Below are 24,135 nucleotides of genomic sequence, written 5' to 3'. Positions count from 1 at the left end.
ATTTTTAAATTGCAGTTTTAGCTCAAATTTTCAAATTCAGTTTAAAATGGAACGTAAGATTGGATTTGAAGTACAAATCTGGAATGTTAAAGCTAAATGTTGAATTCTAAGCTGAATATTAAATTGAAAATTCAAATGGAATGTTAAATGGTATTTGGATTGTTAAATTGAATTTTAAAAATCAGTTTTAAGCTGGTTTTAAGACTAAATTTTAAATTGCAATTTTAATCAGAATTTGAATGAAAGTTTCAGTTGCTCCAAATGTTCATTCAGCTTTTAAATGTAAACTGTTGCATTTTAAACTGATTTTGGAATTGCATTTTAAACAGAATGGTAACTGCATTTGAAGTTAGATTTTGACAGGTTTGGGAGGTCCCTGTAAGGTAGGAAAGAATTGTCTGCAAGGGAGATGAAGTGCAAAGCGAGCACGGAGTCCAAAAGCCACTAGGAATCAAACAGCAGCAATGAGTGTGGAAGTGAAAGCTCTGAAAGAAACCTTTCTTATCTGTCCAGTGAGGCCTCTGCAGGGATGATGCTCATTTTGCCTCTGGCATCCCCTGCTGCTGAGCAAGTCTTGAATTTGCCACATCCACGAAGCTGCCAAAGGTACAGAAGCCACCAAAGTTGTTATAAAAAACCCCTCAGGCAAAGCTAAGTTCCACTGCTGGGTGGATGCCACAGGTCAGGCTTGCTTAGGGGGGGATCACCCTTCCAAGGGTGCTTTGAAGCAGAAGGCCAGGAGCCCATCTCCCAGTACCCTTTTTGATGAGGAGGAGGAGCCACTGGAATTTGAAGCAGACTGCAAGTAGAAAGATGTGTGGAGATGTGAGAGGTGGAAGATGGTGATAGGGAAACTAGAATGAGGCTGGCAAGCTGGATGGAGAAAGAAATAGGCTGGAAGTTAAGACAGGAATATGTAGGAGATACACTGCAGTGATTATGGGCAAGAAAGCCAGGGGCATCCTGGGCTGGATTAGAAGAGCTGTGGTCCAGAGAGGTTCTCCTCGCCCTCTACTCTGCCCTGCTGAGGCCTCATCTGGAATATTGTGTCCTGTTCTGGGCCCTCAGGTCAAGAAGGACCTCAGGGAACTGCTTGAGAGAGTCCAGCACAGAGCCCCAGAGCTGCTGCAGGCAGTGGAACATCTCCCTGTGAGCACAGCTGAGGGAGCTGGGGCTTGGAGTAGAGCACCCTGAGGGCTGCTCTCATTGCTGGGGACAAGGATGTGCAGGGCTGGAGCCAGGCTCTGCTCAGGGATGGCCAAGCACAGCACAAGGGGCACTGGGGGCAAGCTGGAGCAGAGGAGGTGCCAGGGGAACAGGAGGCAAAACTTTGTCCCTGTGAGGGTGGCAGAGCCTGGAGCAGGCTGCCCAGAGAGGCTGTGGAGTCTCCTGCTCTGGAGCCTTCCCAACCCCACCTGGATGTGTTCTGTGTGCCCTGCCCTGGGTGCCCCTGCTCTGGCAGGGGGTTGGACTGGGTGATCCCTGGAGGTCCCTTCCCACCCCTAACAGTCTGTGATTCTGTGGCTTGGATTTGGGCCTCAATTCAGGTTTTTATTTTTCAGTAGACAGTTCACCCCAGAACATAAATCTCAGACTGAATGCAGTCTGTTCAGGATTTGACTTTGTCTTTGTTGGTCAGTGCACAATGCCCTTCTTGTTTACTGAGCAAAATGTGATCTGATCATAGATAGTTTCATGGTGGGTTTTCTAGTGTCACAAGTTCTACTTTGCCAGGCTGTTCCTTCTGTTCCTATAAGATGGATTTTACAGGATGTGTGTGGTAGGTGTGTGTGATCTCAGTGTTTCTGGTTTGGGCACGGGAGTGTGAGGTTTATGAGTGTATTGTGATGCTAACATTCCTAGCACAGCTAATGGTTAACTTACCTTGCAACTTGGATGCCAGAATAGCAAGATAGTGACTTAGAAAATAAGGTGGCTCATTGGGATCTTAGCCAAAGGATGGTGGTCAGCAGCTCCATGTCCAGATGGAGATGGGTGACAAGTGATGTCCCTCAAGGGTCTGTACTGGGACCAGTGCTGTGCAGTGTCTCCATCAGTGGTACCAACGGTGTGACTGAGGCACCCTCAGCAAGTGTGCAAATGACTCCAAGCTGAGTGGTGCTGCTGATAAGCCTGAAGGATGGGATGGGTGCCATCCAGAGGGACCAGGACCGGCTGGAAAGCTGGAAGGAGAGTCTCCTGAGGTTCAGGAAGGCAATGTGCAAGGTCCTGCACTTAGGCCAGCATGGGTATTCTTAGACACAAACTCTCTCTTCACAGAAAGGCAGTGTTCGGTTTCTAGCAGTGTGGAGGGACTTTATTGCCAGAGCAAACTCACAGCAGGATTTGGCTGCCTGTTTCCTGTTGCAAAGTAGAATCCATTGTTACCTGGTTAGCCTTCTACAGGTACATAGCCTTATCTTGGCTGGCTGTTTGCCATCTGCTGTCCTTACACAGCCTTTTGCTTCGAGCAAATCGTGGGTTGCCACTCCAGAGGATGTGATCTGTGTCATGACTTCCCTCTACAGCTTTGCTTCAATGGCTTTATCTTGGCTTCTGCTTGCCAGCAGATGAGTTCTCGACCCCGTGAAGCCATGTTGAGCCTCTCTTTTCCTCCTCACTGCCTCCCCAAAAGAAAAGGAAGAAAAGAGAAAGGGAGGGAGGCTGCATTACAATTCTGCCAGCATCAGCCACACCAATAAAATCAAATTCAGTGTTGTTTTACGACTCGGAATTTATGTGACTGCACGGGATCAAAGGATTTGTATCCCACTGGACTGCAGGGTCTATAGTTCATGGCAAAAAGCCCCCACCAAACCTCATCAAAAAGAGCATTTTAGTAGCAAGGCTTTTCATTTTAATCAGCCCCAGCAATAAAAAAGCTGTTAGGTGTCCAAAAACATTCTCCCAAGATCAGAGACAACTTGCTCCCTATTACAATCACTTTTCTTATTGGATCCATGCTGCCCCTGTGGTGTGTTGGGGTTTTTTTTGGTCACTGAAACTTCATCTTCAAATTGTTTTCAGCCATTTTTTTTTGTTTTCAGTTCTCCTATTTTACCTGCCAAATAATTGCTTTGGTCAGGAAAAGCAATGATAATACAGTTTCCCTGGCAAGTGAGGAATGCTGGCTCTTCTTTGAAGCAAATTGTCACCCAGAGAAGTGATTTAACCCAAATAAAGGTTTCAGTAGTGGGCTGTATTTTTTGTACATGCCATTTTTTGAGATGTTGGAATATTTATTCCCCTTGGATGTAATCTTTTGAACATTTCCACAAAGCAGAGGTGTCAGCATTTTAACAACTACACAGTGTCCTGAGACTAACTACAGTATTTGCAGTTCTTTGGATTAGGTGTGGTAAGTGCTCAGAGCCTTAGAAAGCTGACCTTGAATAGCTCCAGGGATGGAGCCTGAACTCCCTCCCTGGGCAACCTGTTGCAGTGTTCCAGCAGCCTCCTGGTGCAGAGCTTGTTCCTCACATCCAATCTCAATCTGCTCTGCTCTCATTTCAAACCATTGTCCCTGCTCCTGTCCCTGCAGGCCTTTGCAAACTGTCCCTCAGCAGCCTTCTTGGAGCCCCTTCAGGTCCTGGCAGGCTGCTGTTAGGTCTGCCTGGAGCCTTCTCTTCTGCAGGCTGAACACCCCCAGCTCCCTCAGCCTGTCCCCATAGCAGAGGCATTCCAGCCCCCTGAGCATTTTGGTGGCCTCCTATGGATCTGCTCCAGCAGTTTAATGTCCCTCTTATGCTGGGGGCACTGGACCTAGGTGCAGCACTCTAGGTGGAAGCCTGGCTGTTAGTGATTCTGGGTCCTGGGAAAAAAGTAAAGAAGCAAAGAAAAAGATAAAGAAAGTATAGCTAAAGAACCAAGCTGCTGAAGAATGGGATTTAATTTAGGGGAAGGATAATGTTGTGGCAGTGTAATGAAAGTGAAGGGTGAGGAGAAGCCTGTGCTGAATGAGATCATCTCAGTGACACATTTCCCATGTAGTGCACAGCTGAATAGAAGATGGAACAGGAAAGGTGAAGAGTAAAGCAGCGCTGGAAATTGCTAGGAAGGGGATAGTGCAAAGGGAGGGAGAGGGAAGAAGAGCTGAAGATGTTAGTAAATGTTTCTTAATTTTGCATGAACTGAGTCTGTGTTTTCAGGCCCTGTTACAAATGCAAATGAATGCTGAAGTGACACAAAGAACGTGTTACTGGCTGCACCACGAACAGTTCTGACTGAAACTGGAGCAAGGAATTGAAGGAGTGTTAGAAACACATCGAGAGGCAAGAAGACACAGGAATATGGCAATTGAAATAGACACTAGAAAAATGGCACACTTGATTTGACTGGCTTCTGCAGCAGGCAGAGTAGATACTGTTGTGTTAATACCTTCAGCTGCTTCTTGATTTTCTCTGCTCTATGAAGTGCAGTTTGCTGCTTTGGAAGTTTTTCCAGAAGAAGAAAAGAATAAGACAATACCAGAAATGACAGCAGATGGAGTGCGAAGCACAGGGCATTTCTTACCCCCCTTTCTAATGTAGGTTGCCTTTAAATCCTACTTGTGTTCAGTGCCAATCCCTGCTTGTATTGAGTGTCGATCCCTTCTCGTATTTAGTGCCAGTCCCTACTTGTATGTAGTGTCTTGCTCTCTCAGACATTCCTGCAGTTGTTCATTTACCTGCTTGGGTTTTCAGAGTTGAGTTTTTGGGGTGTTTTTGAGGTTAGAAGGTGTTCCTTCCAGACAGGACAAAGGAGAAGATGAAATGAAGTGTGTCATACCAATTATTTCAGTGCAATTGAACAAGTGAGAGGGGGAAGAAGTAGCAAAACTTCTTTGGTGTCTCCTTCCCCTTACAGCCCTCTAGAAATCCAAGGTTTTATTTTATCTTGTATCCCTCTGAATTGGTGGCACAGGAGAGAGAAATTGATGAGTGAAATGAAAATTCCTGGTTTATATTCCTCTCTGACAGATAATTCACAGGAGCTCTGCAGTGGTGCTGAAGCCCTTTATTACACGAGTCAGACCCTCAGACTGAGGGCTGGGCATGTTCACTGCATCCAGCTTTCGACTGCAGCAGCTTCCTCAGGGTCACAGTGATAACAATTTCATGATGAAGCAGAGCCTGGAACTTCATTCATTACAGGAATGTGCCTCTGTTAATTAATCTGCATTTGTTTAATTAATCTGCTAAGTGTGGCTAGAAAACAGTAAGGAAGGAAGTTATGGCGATTTCATTCTGAGCCATTCTAAATAAGTAATTCCTGCTCCAATAGTTAACTACTAACCTTTTTCCTATAGGATACACAACTTGATCACCTCAGACAGCTAACTATTGAAATTCATACTAGAGGATATACAACTTGATCACCTCAAATACATAACTACTAAAGTTCTTACTATAGGATATACAACTTGATCATCTCAAATAGTTAACTGTAAAAATTCTAACTATAGGGTATACAACTTGGTCACCTCAATTACTTAACTATTAAAGTACTTACTATAGGATATACAATTTGGTCACCTCAAATACTTAATTGTTAGAATCACAGAATTGTCAGGGTTGGAAGGGACCTCAAGGATCATCCAGTTCCAACCCCCCTGCCATGAGCAGGGACACAGAGCCAGCCTGGCATTAAAAACCTCCAGGGATGGAGGTGTTAAAGTTCTTACTATAGGGTATACAACTTGGTAATCTCAAATACTTCACTATTAAAATTTGGGGGTTAGGACTAGATGATGCTCGTGGTGCCTTCCAACCCTGACTGACACTATACTATGAAAGTTCTAACTATAGGATATCATACAACTTGGTCACCTCAAATACTTAACTATTAAAATTGGTCATATCATACAACTTGGTCACCTCAAATACTTAACTATTGAAATTCTTCCTATGGGATATAGAAGTTGGTCATCTCAAATAGTTATTAAAATTCCAGCTATAGGATATACAACTTGATCACCTCAAATACTTACCTATTAAATTTCTTACTGTAGGAGACACAATTTGGTCATCTCAAATACCTAACTATTAAAGTTCTTCCTGTAGGATATACAACTTGGTCACAAAGGGTTTCATTTTCATGTGTTCGTGTTGTTTTAACTAGTTAAGCTCTGAAAGATCTGCTCTGGGTTTGGATATTTAATGCTGTCTGGCTTGTCAAAGTGCAATTTAATGACAGGGTGGAATAATTCTGCAGCTTAGTTGTTGGGAGCATAATACTTTGTTGATGAGCAAGCAAAGAGCTGCATGCTCGGTGCCTAGTTAGAGGTTTAACTTCAAGCAGCCTGAGCTTGAGGACCTCTTTGCAACACATCTTGTAGAAGCTCTTAATTGTTGAGAGGATCACAGATCAGTCTTTAGGAGTAATTGCAGGTGGTGGTGAATCACAAGCTGTATTTCCTAACAAGCATGATACATATTTCATACCAACCATGAGCTGTTTTAGTAAACCTTTCAATGTTCAAACTTGAGGCAAATTAAGTGGTTAAAATGCTACCTGAATCTCAGTTAAATAACTAAATAGTAAGAAATAGAGAGTAAAAAAATAGGATCTATGTTCTGTATACTCACTGTGTGTGGTCAAGTTTCCTCCCAGCTCCTTTTGCTGCATCTCTATCAAACTATGCAGTGAATTATTTTCAAATTAGAGAGAGAAGCAGGCTCTGGGTGCACAGCCTGGAGAAACAATTGGAGTTCTGGGAGGGTTTGGGAATGGGCAATCATTCAGGTTCCCTTTTTCACTCTGAGGTGTAAGAATAATCCTGCATGGCCTCGCAAGTGGAGATCCCATCTGTGAGTGATTACATTTGATGCGATATTTGTTAGAGAGGAATTTGGATTGGTTGGGTGTTATTTATTTCTAATGTCAGTTGGCACAGGTTTAATTTCTTTTAGTTTGGGTTGGGTTTTTTTTTTTTTCATTGAGAAATCCTTTTGCTGAATCTCTGATTGTTGTCAAAATGTAAAACAAATGTTTGTTTTTTCACGGACAGAGAGTTAACAGAGAAGGCTTTTCTTTCCCCTTTGTCAACACAATGCGAGGATGAAAAAAAAAGGGAGAGCTCTTCCAAATACTGGAGATGAAATTACTTAGAATGAATAAAACTAAAAAGGCAGAGGCTGGCTGTGAAGTATTTGTTTTTCCTCTCTTTCCTCTGCACAGTGCTTTGATGGCCAAAATGCTATTAGGAGGGGGAAAAAAAGAAACCACCAAACTGTAAAGTCTAATAAAATATTTTTCATCAGCCAGTCAAAAATTCTTATCTCTTTTTTTCCCCCCCCCCTCTTTTCTTTCTCTCTTTTTCTTTGTGGATCTCTGCAAGCCTTTCCACTTCTAGAAACCATATCCTCAGCTACTTTTTTTCCCCCTTCTGCCCCTTTTTTTCCCTTCTGGTGGCTGGCCATAAGTAACTCATTAGATGTAACAATCGCTGTATAAAATCCGAGAGGCGAATCAAATCGAGCTCACTTTCTCTCCGCTGTGTTGTTTGGGTTTTCTGTTGTTCCAGGCTAATTGGAGTGCAAACTAGTAAAAGTGTGTGTTTCCCAGTGACAGGAGAGGCCTGTCTCTGATGTACAGCTTTGTTCATTTAAAGCCAGGCCATTTGCACACAGTGGCTTCTCAGTGTAGGCTCGCGCTGCGCTGCAAACACCAGGGCACAAAGATGCTGCAGTCCCAGCACAGCATTATCTTGCCAGTTGGGAAGGAAAGGTCCTGCATATCCCTTCTGCTAAATGCTTGCTTGGCTGCTTTCAGTCAACTCTTTTTCTTCCTATTACACTTTCCCAGTTTTTAAACATGCAGTCCTAGGATGGCTCAGGTTGGAAGGGACCTCAGAGCTTGTCTCCTCCAACCTCTCCCTGCCGTAGGCAGGGATGCCTCTCGGCAAGACTTGGCTGCCCAAATAAGTCTTGACTAAGAACAAGCCAGCAACTACTGTTTTAATTTAGGTGGCTGTAGAGATTTATAGCTTCCTCACAGTCATGCATGCAAATTGTCCTAAAACTTTCCATGTTGAAGCAATTCTCTGCCATGACTTGAAAGTCTTTGTTCATATGAAATTACTTAATGTAAAGCAGTAATACAACAAATAGCCTTGATCTGGCTGACTGCATTGACTGCATTCAATGAGGCTGTAATCCTTCTGTCAGGATCATAGAAAGATTTGGGTTGGAAGGGACCTCCAAAGGTCATCTAGTCCCACCCCCTCGCAGTCAGCAGGGAGATCCTCTATGAGGGTGGTTTGCCTAGACACTTTTTGAGCCTCACCTTGAATATGTCCAAGGATGGGGCCTCAGCTACCTCCCTGGGCAACCTGTTGCAGTGTTCCACCAGCCTCTTGGTGCAGAACTTGTTCCTCATATCCAATCTAAATCTCCTTTTCTCTCATTTCAAATGATAGCAGCCTGCCAGGACCTGAAGGGGCTACAGGAAGGCTGCAGAGGGACTGTTCCCAAAGGCCTGCAGGGACAGGAGCAGGGAAAATGGTTTGAAATGAGAGCAGAGCAGATTGAGATTGGATGTGAGGAACAAGCTCTGCACCAGGAGGCTGCTGGAACACTGCCACAGGCTGCCCAGGGAGGGAGTTGAGGCTCCATCTCTGGAGATACTCAGGGTCAGGCTTGCAAGGCTCTGATCAGCCAGATCTGGTGGAGGATGTCCCTGCTGACTGCAGTCAGCTTGGACTGGATGACCTTTGGGGGTCCCTTCCAACCTAGACAATCTTATGATTCTATGATGATGAATGGTTGCATTGACAAAAACCAGTGATGTCAAAAGGTATTCTAGTTCAAACTTAGGTTAATTAATTTTAGTTACCTCAGGTTTGCTTTGAGCTCTCCATAGACTCCTTCAAGACTTGTGTATTGAATACAGAATACAGAATTAACCAGGTTGGAAAAGACCTTTGAGATCATCCAGTCCAACCTATCACCCAACAACTAAACCATGGCACCAAGGGCCTCAGCCAGGCTCTTTTTAAACACTCAAGCTGCCCCTGGCTAGGTTTAGACTGGACAGTAGGAAACATTTTTTCATGGAAAGAGGTGAGGCATTGGGATGTGCTGCCCAGGGAGCATCCCCAAGCCTGGCTGTGTTTCAAGGTGGTTTGGATGTGGTGCTTGGGGCTCTGGTTTAAGGGTGAGCCTTGTAGAGTAGGGTTCTGGGCTGGACTTGGTGATCCTGAGGCTCTTTTCCAGCCTGACTGTTTCTGTGAGTCTGTGATTTTTCAGCCTGCTTTTCTCTGCTTAGTCATTTGCATTACTGCAGGAATAATTTGACCATTTTTATTAAGACAAAAGAATTTTGGAAAAGTGAAAAAGGCCAAAAAAACCTCCAAGGTAGAGACCATGAAACTATCCCTTCACATTTAATTTTGAGTTCCAGCCACCAGTTTTACATTGTAAATGCAAGCCTGAAGATCTGGAGCTGGGAAGGTCTCTAGCAGTAACAGAGTTGCTTTCATACCCAGTTAAAGGCAGTAAATAGTTTAGTTAAATACTCTGCTTGTTTTACAGTGTGGGTTTAAGGTGGCTTCAGATTTACTGCTGGGAAAAATCCTTTAAGTTCAAAGGAAATTGTTCTATCAGGGAGCTGTTGTTTTTTTAATGTCCAAAAGGGACAAAATAGTTTGATTAAAAAAAAAAAAAACACCCAAAAAGCCAAATTCCCTAAGGCAAAGTTAACTTCATTGCCTCCTTTATGGATCACTATTCGAGTTTAAAAGGAAAGGTGATTGCTGTGGCATGATTCAGGTGGCAGAAAGTCTTGTGATGCTTGGACTGAGCTAATAACTAAGCTGAGCAACAGCAACCTTTGTCAGAGCAGGAAAGCAAGAAGCAAAGGAAAGATTCTGTTTGTCGTACTTGCCAGTCCCACCTCTTCTGTAACACTGACACAGGTTGGGTGGTTTCCAAGAGAAATCTCTGCTTGCTTATCTTTGAAATCAAACTTCATTTCCCACTTGCCAGTTAAGAAAAGAAGCATTTTGCAGCCAATGTCTGCAAACTCTTTGATCTAGATTTTGCCTTAGCAAGCTGATCCTGTGGCTGGAAGAGATCACACCCACTGTTTGCATAGCTCTTATCTATTCAAACTTCTTGCTATGAGAGGAAATCACAATTATATTCTGCTACTGAGTTTGCTACGCAGGCAGGACTTGGCTGCATGTTAATTAATGCTGTAAAGTATTAACTCTGGCCTAATCACAGAACATCAGAGGTTGGAAGGGGCCTCCAGAGATCATCCAGCCCAACCCCCCTGCCAGAGCAGCATCACCCAGGGCAGGCTGCACAGGAAGGCATCCAGGTGGGGTTGGAAAGCCTCCAGAGCAGGAGACTCCACAACCTCTCTGGGCAGCCTGCTCCAGGGCTCTGCCACCCTCATTGTTAAGAAGTTTCTCCTCATGTTGAGCTGAAACCTTCTCTGTTCAAGTTTGTATCCATTGTTCCTTATCTTATTCCTGTGCACCACCCAAAAGAGCTTGGCCCCCTCCTCTTGACACCCACCCCTCAGCTATTGATAGACATTGATCAGATCCCTCTCAGCCTTCTCTTCTCCAGGCTAAACAGCCCCAAGGCTCTCAGTCTCTCTTCACAGGGGAGATGCTCAAGCCCCCTAAGCATCCTCCTGGCTCTCCCTTGGCCTCTCTCCAGCAGGTCTCTGTCTCTCTTGACCTGGGGAGCCCAGCACTGGACACAGGATTGCAGCTGTGGTCTCAGCAGGGCAGAGCAGAGGGGGAGCAGAACCTCCCCAGCCCTGCTGGCCACACTTTTCTTGCTGCCCCCCAGATGCCTAAGCTGGAATCAGGAGCAGGGAGCTGTGATCAGTTTCCACTTCTGGCCAGCACTATGTGGGAATTTTTTAGCTGTCAATTGCAGCAGCTGCAGGAATTGAGGAAAATCAGAGCTCATGATCTGCTTGTGTTGAAAAATTGGCTTCCCTTAGAATCACAGAATCAGCCAGCTTAGAAGAGACCTCCAAGATCATTGAGTCCAACCTATCACCCAATACCTAGCACCTCCTGACAACTAAACCATGGCTTCAAGTGCCAAATCCAATCCCCTCTTGAACACCTCCAGGGACGGGGACTCCACCACCTCCCTGGGCAGCACATCCCAATGGCAAATGACTTTCTGTGAAGAACTTTCTCCTCACCTCGAGCCTAAGCTTCCTCTGGCACAGCTTGAGACTTGGTGCAGAGAACATGGTAAAAACAGGGGAAACGCTCTTGCAGGAGTCGATACCTTGCAAAGGAGCAAGATAGCACCAGGCAGCTGCTTGGTGGTCTCATGGCATAGCAGAAGATACCTTGTGGGCACCTAATCATCTTGGGTGGGATTGTTTTAAGGAGCTGTTTCTGTGTCAAATGGTTGTTTTTCTTTTCTGGTGTGTGGTCAGAGAAGTGGATGTTTGTCTTCCTTGTTTGCAAATATTCTTGAAAGGTTGTTGTTTCCTTCTGCCTCAGTTAAATCCTCCTCATCCCCTTGGTGCTGAGGTTTACTCTGTGTCTGCTGGCAGTGAAATTTGGATGGGACAGTAAAGCTGCATTTGAAGGAGAATTCATGAAGTTAATTGCTGAGAAGGCTTTTAGCAGCTTGAGACAGTCCTTCAGTGTGTTTATTTCATATTTCAGCTGGGAGGAACTTCATTTTCTGTTGTGTTTACTCTGGGTTTGGACTCCCTCACACGTTAACTGCCATGTGTAGATGAGGGCAGTGAAATAATTTCAGTCAGCTCAATACCCTTTGAGGAAGGTGCCTTATTTTTATCTATCATGAACTATTAATTACTGCACCCAGCAATTAAACCCCAGCAAATCTGCTTGCTGAATTGATCTCCTGCTTATTTACTCATGGTTTGTTGAATCATGCACTGCTTCCATCTCTTCAAAGGTCAGTCGTTGTCTCAGGTGACAGCTTGCAGGGAAGCTGCTTAGAACTGAGAACGTGAAACAGTTCAGGTTTGGCTCGAAGTAAGGGCACAGCCTGAGTGTGAAGGGGTTTAATTACTCCAAAGTAACTACTTCAGAAAGATCTTCAACATCTTTATCAATGGCATTGATGAGGGGACAGACAGACAGACAGTCTACTCAGCAAGTTTGCTAACAGTACCAAACTGGGAGGCTTGGCTGAGACAGCTGAAGGCTGTGCTGCCATTCAGTGAGACCTGCACAGACTGAGAGCTGGGCAGAGAGGAACCTGCTGAGGTTCAACAAGGATGAGAGCAGAGTCCTGCCCCTGGGAAGCAATAATAACCTGCAGCAGGACAGGCTGGGAGGGGATCTGCTGGAGAGCAGCCCCAAGGAGAAGCACCTGGAAGTGCTGGTGGGGAACAAGTTCTGCATGGGACAGCAATGTGCCCTGGGGACCAAGAAGGCCAAGGGGGTCCTGGGGGTCATTCAGAGGAGTGTGTCCAGCAGAGCCAGGGAGGTTCTCCTCCCCCTCTGCTCTGCCCTGCTGAGACCTCCCCTGGAATATTGCATCCAGCTCTGTGCTCCCCAGCTCAGGAGGGACAGGGATCTGCTGGAGAGAATCCAAAGGAGGGCTACCAGGAAGCTGAAGGGACTGCAGCACTGCCTGGGGAGGAGAGGCTGAGAGTCCTGGGGCTGCTTAGTCTGGTGAAGACTGAGAGGGGATCTGATCAATGTCTATCAATAGCTGAGGGCTGGGGGTCAGGAGGGAGGGGACAGGCTCTGCTCAGCTGCACCCTGGGATAGGACAAGGAGCAGTGGATGGAAACTACAGCCCAGGAGGTTCCACCTCAACATGAGGAGGAACTTCTTCCCTGGGAGGGTCCCAGAGCCCTGGAGCAGGCTGCCCAGAGAGGTTGTGGAGTCTCCTTCTCTGGAGCCTTTCCAGCCCCATCTGGATGTGTTCTGTGTGCCCTGTGCTGGGTTCTGTGCTCCTGCTCTGGCTGGGGGCTTGGACTGGATGATCTCCAGAGGTCCTTCCAACCCCTAACACCCTCTGGTCCTGTGATCTTTGCACTAAGAGTTTGCTGCTGTTGTTCTTCTGCAGTCTCAGTTCGAGCTCAAGGTCTTCCATATCCGTGGGGAACATGCTGTATCCACTGCTCAGCTGGAGGAAGCCATTGCACAGCTGAGGGATGAGCTGGACAATAAACTGAAGAGAAGGAATGAGAAAGCAAAGGATGTTTCTGTTTCCACTGAGGATGAGAACCCCCCGAAGACCTTCCGCAACGTCTGCATACAGACTGACAGAGAAACCTTCCTCAAGCCCAGCGAAGAGGACAACAGAACTGTCAAAAACAACCAAATAGTACCCAAAAAGCTCAATATTTCTTCTTTGTCACACAATATTTCTGCCCAAAGTGAAAACAAGGACAGTTGCAATGCACAGTCTCCAGAAAGTGTCTTAACCTGTCAACCCAAACAAATGCTGCCTCCTCCTCCACCCCCACCCCCACCTCCACCTCCTCCTCCTCCTCCCCTTCCTGACCCTGCACTCCCAGGTCAGGTTCCTCCACCACCACCTTTGCCAGCTGGTCCAACCTCGCTGCCATCTCAGTTTGGCTCTGCTCCCCCCCTGCCCCCTCCGCTGCCTGAGGGCTGTAGGCATTCTCAGGCGCCGCCGCCGCCACCGCCGCTCCCAGGGCTGGGCCCTCCTCTTCCTCCTCCACTGCCTGGGTCTGGCTTACCTCCCCCCCCTCCCCCCCTCGGGCCTGGGTTCTTGTTCAGTAGCACTTTATCTTCACACCAAGGTCCTCGCAAGCCTGCCATTGAGCCCAGCCGCCCCATGAAGCCTTTGTATTGGACTCGGATACAGCTGCAGGACAGCAGGTGAGCTGCCTGGGCTGGGCGGTGGGGGTGCTGCTTAGAGGGCATGATGCCAGGCTGTGAGACTGAGTAACACACAAGTACCAGGCTAGGAATGTGTGGCAAAGCCAGAGTAGAGGAGTGTGCCTCATGGAGTTCAGCAAGGCCAAGGGCAAGGTACTGCACCTGGGTTGGAGCCCAGAGAGTGGTGGTGAATGGTGCCACAGCCAGCTGGCAGCCAGGCACCAGTGGTGTGCCCCAGGGATCAGTGCTGGGCCCCAGCCTGTTCAGTATCTTTATTGATGATCTGCACAAGGGGTTTGAGTCCAGCATCAGCGTTTGCAGATGACACCAAGCTGGGGGCAGGAGTTGACCTGCTGGAGGGTAGGAGAGCTCTGCACAGGGACCTTGCCAGGCTGGACAGATGGGCAGAGTGCAAGGGCATGAGATTTAACTCATCTAAGTGCCAGGTTCTACACATTGGCCACAAAACATGAGCCAACAATGTGAGCCTGAAGCCCAGAAAGCAGGCTGCATCCTGGGCTGCACTAAAAGCATGGCCAGAAGGTTAAGGGAGGTGATTCTTGCTCTTTGCTCTCATGAGACCCCACCTGGAATACTGCATCCAGCTCTGGCAGTTCCCAGTACAAGACATGGACCTCTCAGAATGAGCCATGAGAGCTTTCAGATGTCTGGAGCCCATCTCCTATGAAGGAAGGTTGAGAGAGTTGGGGCTGTTAAGCCTGGAGACTTCCCCTATGTAAAGGGGGCTTGTGAAAAAGATGAAGAAAGCCTTTCTGCTTGGGCCTGTAAGGGCAGGAAAGGGACAACACTTTTGAACTGAAATGAAGTAGATTTAGATGGCATATAAGGGATGTTTTTACAGTAAGGTTGGTGAGACAGTGGAACAGTGGATGTCTTGCACCTGGGGAAGAACAACCCCATGGAGCAGTACAGGTTGGGGACTGAACTGCTGGAGAGCAGTGAAGGGGAAAAGGACCTGGGGGTCCTGGTGGATGGAAGGTTTAGCATGAGCCAGCAATGTGCTCTGATGGCAAGAAGGCCAATGGCATCCTGGGTGAATTAGAAGGGCTGTGGTGAGTAGGTCCAGAGAGGTTCTCCCTCTCTCTTCTGCCCTGGTGAGGCCACATCTGGAATATTGGGTCCAGTTCTGGGCCCTCAGGTCAAGAAGGACCTCAGGGAACTGCTTGAGAGAGTCCAGCACAGAGCCACAAAGATGCTGCAGGCAGTGGAACATCTTCCTCTGTAGCTTGGAGAGGAGGAGCCTGAGAGGTGACCTCCTTGCTGGTGCTAAAGATGTGCAGGGTGAGTGCCCAGAGGCTGGAGCCAGGCTCTGCTGGGGGATGCCCAATGCCAGCACCAGGGGCAGTGGTGGAAGCTGAGGCAGAGGAAGTGCCATGGACACAGGAGGAAGAATTTTGTCCCTGTGAGGGTGCCAGAGCCCTGGAGCAGGCTGCCCAGGGGGCTTGTGGAGTCTCCCTCTCTGGAGGGAGGCTGGATCAGATGAGCTCTGAGGTCCCTTCCATCCTGAGCCATTCTAGGATCCTATGGCTATTCTATGATTCTAATAGCAGGAGAGTAAAGCTGTGAAGCTGTAAGCAGAATGTGCTCCATCAGTGGGTGCTCAGAGGAAAATGAGAGTCCCTTCAACATTCCTGGTAGTAAAGGTAGAGTTGAGTGTTAAGTAGAAAGCAATCTAAATTGGGGAGGGGGGACACAACTAACTTTGGTAGCACTTGAGTAGGTAGGTTCTGTATTTTGTTGCATGTTACATCTAATAAAAGTACCTTTAGTGACAGCAGCCATTGGTATTTTATGGGGGTTTTCATCACCTTTTTCTGATGGCAAATAATTGCACTGCCTTTTAGTGACATCTGCTGGAAGGTCTGGGCCCACTTGCTGCTGATAAACAGAGAGCAGCACTCAGAGGTTTGGTCCCACACATTCTCCTGAGGCACTGGAAGTTTGCAGTCAGTGGAACAGTGCTGAAGTGCTGTGTCTGCAGTGCTGCTTTGCCATTTCCCCCAGTTCAGATTAAACCAGAGTGCTGCACAAACAACTTCCAAAGTGATCCAGAACTGAATCTGCTCTTGGAAGGCAGAAGTTAAAAAGAAAGGTGAAAACCCCCACAGCAGCTCTGCTGTGAGCACAGGCTGAGGCAGCTGGGGGTGTCCAGCCTGGGGGAGAGAAAGGTCCAGGGGCACCTCAGAGCTGCCTGCCAGGACCTGAAGGCATCCTGCAGGAAGGCACTTTCCATCAGGGGGTCTAGAGACAGGCCAAGGGGGAATGGTTTGAAGCTGAGGCAGAGCAGGGTCAGACTGCAGCTGAGGAAGAAGTTCTTCAGCAGGAGGCTGCTGAGACTCTGGCACAGGCTGCCCAGGGAGGCTGTGGCTGCCTCCTGCCTGGGGGTGCTGAAGGCCAGGCTGGATGAGGCCTTGAGCAGCTGAGTGTAGCTGAGAGGTGTCCCTGGGCATGGTGGGGAGGTTGGGGCAGCTGAGCTCTGAGCTCCCTTCCAGCCTGAGCCACTGCAGGATTCTGTTTGCCAACATGGGTATAGATAGATCAACTTCTGGGTGCAGCCTCTAGGAAACAATTTGGCTGCCTGTAAGAGCAAGGTCTGGGGAAGGAGTTCTGCTGTCTAGCAGCAGTGGCTGTTGCCTGGTGTTGTCAGTGTGTCCTGGTTAGATGCTGTGGTTAGATCTGTGGTGGCTTTTCAAAAACTCTCTCTTTGAATGTTTCTCCTTGCCTTTCCCCTCACAGGAAGACTGCCATGCCAATGCTGTGGGAATCACTAGAAGAGCCTGACATACTTGATACCACTGAGTTTGAATATTTATTCTCTAAAGACACCACTCAGGAAAAAAGAAAGCCATTGTCAGAGACTTATGAAAAGAAAACCAAAGCCAAAAAGGTATTTCAGATCTTCTTCTTTCCATTTGCCTTTTTTTCCTGTGTCCCTCTTCAGTTTTACACTTTGAGCAGCCTCCCTCTTTGTTAACCCTTGAAGGCCCAGATCATCAGATGGGTTTGTAAACCTCATTTGAAAGCCACAGAGGTGGAGCCTTGCTTGGGAAGGTGGGGTTGGTATTTACCTTGGATCATTTCTTGCCTTTGAAAAACAAAAGTTCCACATCCCAGTGAGGTAGGAAAAGGTTTGTGTAGAACTGAATGCAAGTTCTGATACTTAACCTGAAAGTGCCAATAGCTCGAGCCATGCCTGCCCTTGAGCTGATCTATACTCAAAGGCTGTCATTAGGTTGTTCTAGCAAACTTCTCTTCCACTGAGATTAGGCTTGGGGCAGTGTGGCTGGAAAGCTGCTGGCAGAAAGGGACCTGGGGGTGCTGATGGACAAGCAGCTGAACAGGAGCCAGCAGTGTGCCCAGGGGGCCAAGAGAGCCAAAGGCATCCTGGCTGGGAGCAGCAATGCTGTGTCCAGAGGAGCAGGGAGGGGATTGTCCCCTGGGACTCAGCTCTGGGGAGGCCACACCTGGAGTGCTGTGTCCAGTTTGGGCACCTCAGTGCAAGAGAGCTGTGGAGGTGCTGGAGCCAGGGCAGAGCAGGGCAAGGAAGCTGGGAAGGGCCTGGGGAATACATCTGATGGAGAGCAGCTGAAGGAGCTGGGGATGGTTAGTGTGGAGAAGAGGAGGCTGAGGGAGACCTCACTGCTGTCTACAACTACCTGAAAGGAGGTTGTGGAGAGGCTGCTGCTGGTCTCTTCTCAGAGGGAATTAGTGACAGAACAGGAGGCAATGGCCTCAAGCTGCCCCTGGGTAGGTTTAGAATGGACAGTAGGAAACATTTATTGATGGCAAGAGTGCTCAGGGCTTGGAATGTGCTGCCCAGGGAGGTGGTGGAGTCCCCAAGCCTGGCTGTGTTTCAAGGTGGTTTAGATGTGGTGCTTGGGGCTGTGATTTAGGGGTGAGCCTTGTAGAGTAGGGCTCTGGGTTGGACTTGGTGCTCCTGGGGGTCTTTTCCAACTTGAATGTTTCTGTGTTTCCTGTAATGCTATAGGAAAAAATCAAGCAAGACAGGGCTGTTAAACAATGCCCAAAGCCCTTTTTTCCTGGTGTAGATAGAGAGCTATCAGGAGGGGACAGCACAATCATGTTTGTAATGGGCAAAGGTTTCCATAGTAGCTGTGTCATGACCATAGCACAGGTCCCTGAGCAGAAGGAGCTTTTGCTTGTCAGTTACTGTGTGCAGACAGGGCAGAGAAATGGCATTAGTCATATCTGCTGCAGGAATCAGTCTAGGAGGAGCAAGAATTGCTTCTGGTTTCCTAAAATGATGTGGTTGTAAATCAGAAACTGATTTAATGGTGTCCTTGTAGGGTACATCTGTTTGAGGTTACCTGCTTGGAACCAGCAGAGGGCACTTTGCAAGCTGTGCTCTCCCCCTTTTTTGCAGTTTTATGATACATACCACGTGAAATACACCTAGCAGTGCAATCACAGAACCACAGAGGGCTAGGGGTTGGAAGGGACCTCCAGAGACCATCCAGTCCAGCCCCTTGCCACTGTTGTCCTGTCCCTGCAGGCCCTTGCAAATAGTCCCACAGCACATTCCAATCCCTGACCACTCTTGCCATCAAATAATGTTTCCTACTGTCCAGTCCAAACCTGCTGCAGCTTGAGGCCATTCCCTCTTGTTCTGTCACTAATTCCCTGTGAGAAGAGACCAGCAGCAGCCTCTCCACAACCTCCTTCCAGGTAGTTGTAGACAGCAATGAGGTCTCCCTCAGCCTCCTCTTCTCCACACTAACCATCCCCAGCTCCTTCAGCTGCTCTCCATCAGATGTATTCCCCAGGCCCTTCCCAGCTTCCTTGCCCTGCTCTGCCCTGGCTCCAGCACCTCCACAGCTCTCTTGCACTGAGGTGCCCAAACTGGACACAGCACTCCAGCTGTGGCCTCACATTTTGCAATGAAGTAAAGCCTGTGGTTGTGTATGAAGCTGTGATACTCTTTAAGCCTGAAAAAAAGAGGGAGTTAGGAAAGAACATTCCTTTGATGTGATTTATTCCATGTGCATTGTGCAGCTCCTCCACTGCTGGCCTTAGCCGTGGTTTGAAGTCCCCCTTAGCTTTCATCCGCTGCGGCTGAGCGCTCGTTAGGAGCTTTTCATCGGGGGCTGAGGGATGTGCTCCACGCAGGGTAGCTGGATGTTTGTGATGCCACTCTGTCTTCATCTGAACAGGAAAAGCAGAGAGTGAAATGTCAAGTAATCTGTGTCAGGTGTATGCTCCAAATGAGAGCCCATCAATCATCTTTGGGCCTTTAGTGCCACGATTATCATTTCAAAGAGGCAGGAGGACGTTAAAGATAATGGCTTCTCTGTTGTCTATTATCTCTCCCAGAGCTCACATAATGATTCCCACGTGCTCTCATTTAAGAAGGGTGTCAATATTTTGAGTGAATTGCATTTTTTTAACTGAAAGGGCTATGGCTGTCACCAGGTTGTTGAGTTTGCTGTTTTGGTGTGTTGGGGTTTTTTTGGTCCATCTCACTAAATGAGGAATGGGAGTTAATGGGTTTGGTGTTTCCCTGAGGAGGGGCAGAGATTGCAGAAACTCTTGGAAGCTGTGCAGGGCTGAAGCACAATGACTGTCTTCATCTGGCTGCAGGAGATAATGAACAGTGTTCAGGCTGGAGGAAAATGCTAGGGAGGGCTCCTCCAAGGCACTCTTACTTTTCTTTGTGTTTGTCCTGCTGTTCTGAGAAGAGTCAGTGTGGCATTTCCTTGGTTACTGCAAATCCCTGGGGTCATGCAGGCTATGGACAGTGTCTGTACAGGGCAAAGATAGAGTTGATGGCTTTGTCTTGGGGTTTTTCATTTTTATAGGGAGAAACATATTGAAATAAGTTTCTTACTAGTTCATTTTTTTACCTCCTATTTTATCCTGGCCCACTTCATGGAATTCTAGCATGGCTCAGGTTGGAAGGGAGCTCAGAGCTCATCTCCTCCAGCCTCCCCACCATGCCCAGGGACACCTCTCAGCTAGACTCAGCTGCTCAAGGCCTCATCCAGCCTGGCCCTGAACACCTCTGGGCAGGAGGCAGCCACAGCCTCCCTGGGCAGCCTGTGCCAGAGTCTCAGCAGCCTCCTGCTGAAGAACTTCTTCCTCAGCTCTGGTCTAACCCTGTTCTCCCTCAGCTTCAGAGGGATACCCTGATGAGAAGTCCCTCTGCAGCCTCCCTGTAGGATCCCTTCAGGTACTGGCACTAAGCCTCCCCCTGAGCCTTCTCCTCTCCAGGCTGCACACCCCCAGCTCCCTCAGCCTGTGCTCACAGCAGAGCTGCTCCAGCCCCTGATCATCATCTGCTTGCCTTTTAACAAAAAGGGTTAAAAATAGTGGGAGGTTTTCATCCAACAGAGCTGCAAGTAGAGTTACATGACTTCTAAAACACCTTTTAGAATCCAAGCTATGCTTCATCCATGTCAGATACCAAAGAAAGGTGGTGAGGGACTTTTGAGGGTGTCAGGGAGTGATAGGCTCAGGGGGAGGAAAGGAGAAGTGGGGAGATTCAGATTGGCTGTCAGGAGAAGGGGGGAGATTTAGATTAGACCTTTAGAAGAAGTTGTTCCCCATGAGGGTGGTGAGAGCCTGGCACAGGTTGCCCAGGGAGGTGGTGGCAGCCTCATCCCTGGAGGTTTTGAAGGCCAGGCTGGATGTGGCTGTGAGCAACCTGCTGTAGTGTGAGGTGTCCCTGCCCATGGCAGGGGGGTTGGGACTGGCTGACCCTTGAGGTCTCTTCCAGCCCTGACAACTCTGTGATTCCATGAAAATAGTTGAACTTGGCTCTCCTGTGAGTAGAACAGAAGAGATTATGTCTAATGTTAAGATTCTTGAGTGTCATTGGTAGCTCTTGGGGTGTTCATGTAGCATGGCTTGAGGGGCTTGCTGCTTACTGTCTCCTGGTGCAGGATATTCTCCCTCTCTGTGAACAGGGCTTCAGCAGACTGCTTATGGGTCCAGGCTGCTGACTTCATCATCAAAGCTAGTGAGTGGGAGTGGGGGGCTGGGGCAGCACTGTGATATGCAGGACAGCTTTTTAGCTTATGCTTTCTCTCAATAAATTTAAATATTATGGAAAGAATCCATGCAGCAGCAGGAGGAAGGATTTAGCTTTTAATCACTAAAGTAAACTGAATCTGTTCAGATTTCAGCACCAGTAAGTGTCCTGGACTGAATGTAGACAAAACAATGAAGTCTGTAGTGCAATATTTAATGAAATACATTTCTGGCTACATTACAGCAATACCTTTTAATGGAAAGGAGAGAATAATCTCTGAATCTATTCAAGCCTCAGGGCATCTCCCCTTCTAAATGAGATGATAAATATCTGGAAGGTGCAGAAGGGCACTTGTGTACAGCAAATCATCTAACTCAATCACAGCTTAAAATAGGGCAGGGAGCACCACACAGACCAAATAATGTTATGGATCACTGAACTGAATGAATTAGCAGCAGCAGCAGCCAGGGTTTTGTCAGCCAGCCAGAAGATGCTGCACCCATTACAAGGATGCATTCACAGTCTGGAGGAGCAGCAGGCAAGCCCTGCCAGCTGGCACAGCAGCATCAGCTGGCGTCAGCTGGATTTGAGCTGCTTACCTGTCACTGCCAGCTACAAGCACGGCCCAGCATGTTGAGAGGTGATCAGTGATTTGTCTTGTAATAGCACAGACTAAATACTCCAATTCAGTCTTTACAAACTTTGGGTTTATTTGCCTAATGGATTTTTATGACCTGGAAAAGTGCTGATTTTTTTGGGTCTCCTTTCTGTTTGGAATTCACACACATTATTAATCCCCTGTCAGTGACTTCCCCAGAGTAAGCATTATTTGGGGCAAAAGGAGGATCTCTGAAAAGAGCTTCTCCAGTTTATTCCCAACTATATATATTTTTGTTGCAAAGTCTTTCAGGTTGGGCATTGGTTCTAAAAACCTAAGAGAAAAGTCCAACTTTAGGGTTTTGTGCCAAACTCAATGGCTCTGAAAACTTAAAAGTCCAGCTTTAGGGTTTTGTGCCAAACTCAATGGCTCTAAAAGCCTATGAGAAAAGTCCAACTTCACAGTATCACTAAGGTTGGAAGAGACCTCAAAGATCATCAAGTCCAACCTGTCTCCACAGACCTCATAACTAGACCATGGCACCAAGTGCCACATCCAATCTCCCCTTGAACACCTCCAGGGATGGTGACTCCACCACCTCCCTGGGCAGCACATTCCAATGACGAATGTCTCACTCAGTGAAGAACTTTCTCCTCACCTCGAGTCTAAACCTCCCCTGGTGCAGCTTGAGACTGTGTCCTCTTGTTCTGGTGCTGGTTGCCTGGGAGAAGAGACCAGCCCCTTTCTGGCCACAACCACCTTTCAGGTAGTTGTAGAGGGCAATGAGGTCACCCCTGAGCCTCCTCTTCTCCAGGCTAAACAATCCCAGCTCCCTCACACAGGCTCTAGTCTGGAAAGGTTTTGCCTCAAACTAGGCATGGCTAATGGGCTTTATAACAACCTATGAATTTGCCCCTCAACGAGGTCAGCTTGGAGGTCAGTGAATGCTGTACAAATTGCATACTACTCAAGCCTGTAATTATCCCTGTAAGAAGTTAATGTGCTGGGGAGCTCAGCAGAGCCATGGAAGGCTTCTGAAATGGCCCTGATAGGCTGGGCAGTTGTTGCTCTGAACTGTCACAGCCAGCAGGATGTGATGTTTGCAAAGCATTCAGTTGTGGTGTCTTGTAGCCACATCACCTTCTCTGCTTGGGTCCTCAGGAGGTTAAGAAAGCCTAAATCATTTCCCAGTCGAAGAAAACCCTTTAAATAGTTTTACTTTTTTAACAGCCAGCATATAGGACATAAAGGCTGGGAGGGGAAACAAACGCCCAACCCTTTCTCAGGATGGATTAGATTGGCAGTTTGGGCAGGAAATAATGAGCTTTAATATAAGTTTATTAAATGCTGAGGCACTACAACAGGCACACAAAATATCTTTCAGCTCCTTGTTGACCCAGTTGGTTCTTTTGTCATTCACTTTCAGTACTCTGTAGACAAGAAAGTGTTGTCAGCCTTGAGCCTTTTGGGTTTCTCTGTACTTTTCAGCTACAAATCTAATTTTAGAACAGAATAGAATAGAATAAACCAGTCTGGAACAGACCTTCAAGATCATCGAGTCCAACCCATCAACCAATCCAACACCACCCAAACAACTAACCCACGGCACCAAGCACCCCATCAAGACTCCTCCTGAACACCTCCAGTGATGGCAACTCCACCACCTCCCTGGGCAGCCCATTCCAATGGGCAATCACTCTCTCTGTGTACAACTTTTTCCTAACATGCAACCTAAACCTCCCCTGGCACAGCCTGAGACTGTGTCCTCTTGTTCTGGTGCTGGGTGCCTGGGAGAAGAGACCAACATCTGTCTGTCTACAACCTCCCTTCAGGTAGTTGTAGAGAGCAGTAAGGTCTCCCCTGAGTCTCCTCTCCAGGCTAAGCAACCCCAGCTCCCTCAGCCTCTCCTCACAGGGCTGTGCTCCAAACCCCTCCCCAGCTTTGTTGCTCTTCTCTGGACTCGTTCCAGCAAGTCAACCTCCTTCCTAAACTGAAGGGCCCAGAACTGGACACAGGACTCGAGGTGCAGCCTAACCAGTGCAGTGTACAGGGGCAGAATGACCTCCCTGCTCCTGCTGGCCACACTGTTCCTGATGCAGGCCAGGATGAGTTGGTAGAATGTTGTGAACTGTCTGTCCTGGGAGCATCTATAAAAGTACTGCAAGAATGTTGGATAACAATTACTGACATTATTGAATATGAAGTATCCAAATGTTACCCTTACTGAGATTATTGAATATTGAATATCCAAACATTGCTCTTACTTAAATTATTGAATATGAAATACCCAAATAGTGCTCTTAATTAAAGTTTTTAACATTAAACATCCAGATATTACTCTTACTTAAATGTTTTTATATTGAATAGTCAAATCTTACTCTTACTTAAAATATTTATATTAAATATCCAAATATTGCTTATTTAAATTTTTAATATTAAATATCCAAATATTGCTCTTAATTAAATTTTTAATGTTAAACATCTAGATATTAGTCTTACTTAAATGTTTTAATATGAAATATTCAAATGTTACTCTTACTTAAAATCTTTATATTAAATATCCAAATATTACTCTTAAATTTTCAGTATTACATATATAATAATAATAATAATAATCATTATTATTATTATCATCATCATCATCCAAATATTCCTCTTACTTCAATGTTTTAATATTAAACATCCAGTATTACACTTAACTAACTTTTATATTAAACATCCAAATACTGCTCC

The 24,135-nt window shown here is 47.0% G+C and overlaps 1 protein-coding gene across 1 annotated transcript in view; it reads left to right on the top strand.

The window, feature by feature from the left end:
• Positions 1 to 24,135, top strand: part of FMN1 (formin 1) — a 158,418-nt gene that overhangs the window by 38,439 nt on the left and 95,844 nt on the right. The window contains exons 4-5 of the mRNA XM_009907850.2: positions 13,014 to 13,795; positions 16,553 to 16,703. Coding sequence (XP_009906152.2) covers positions 13,014 to 13,795; positions 16,553 to 16,703 — 933 coding nt within the window. The remainder of the gene's footprint in view (positions 1 to 13,013; positions 13,796 to 16,552; positions 16,704 to 24,135) is intronic.

This window comes from Dryobates pubescens, chromosome 5, assembly GCF_014839835.1.
Source record: "Dryobates pubescens isolate bDryPub1 chromosome 5, bDryPub1.pri, whole genome shotgun sequence".
Classification (NCBI taxonomy): domain Eukaryota; kingdom Metazoa; phylum Chordata; class Aves; order Piciformes; family Picidae; genus Dryobates; species Dryobates pubescens.
The sequence above is the reverse complement of the archived record's forward strand: the minus strand, read 5'-3'. Positions and strand labels throughout refer to the sequence as shown.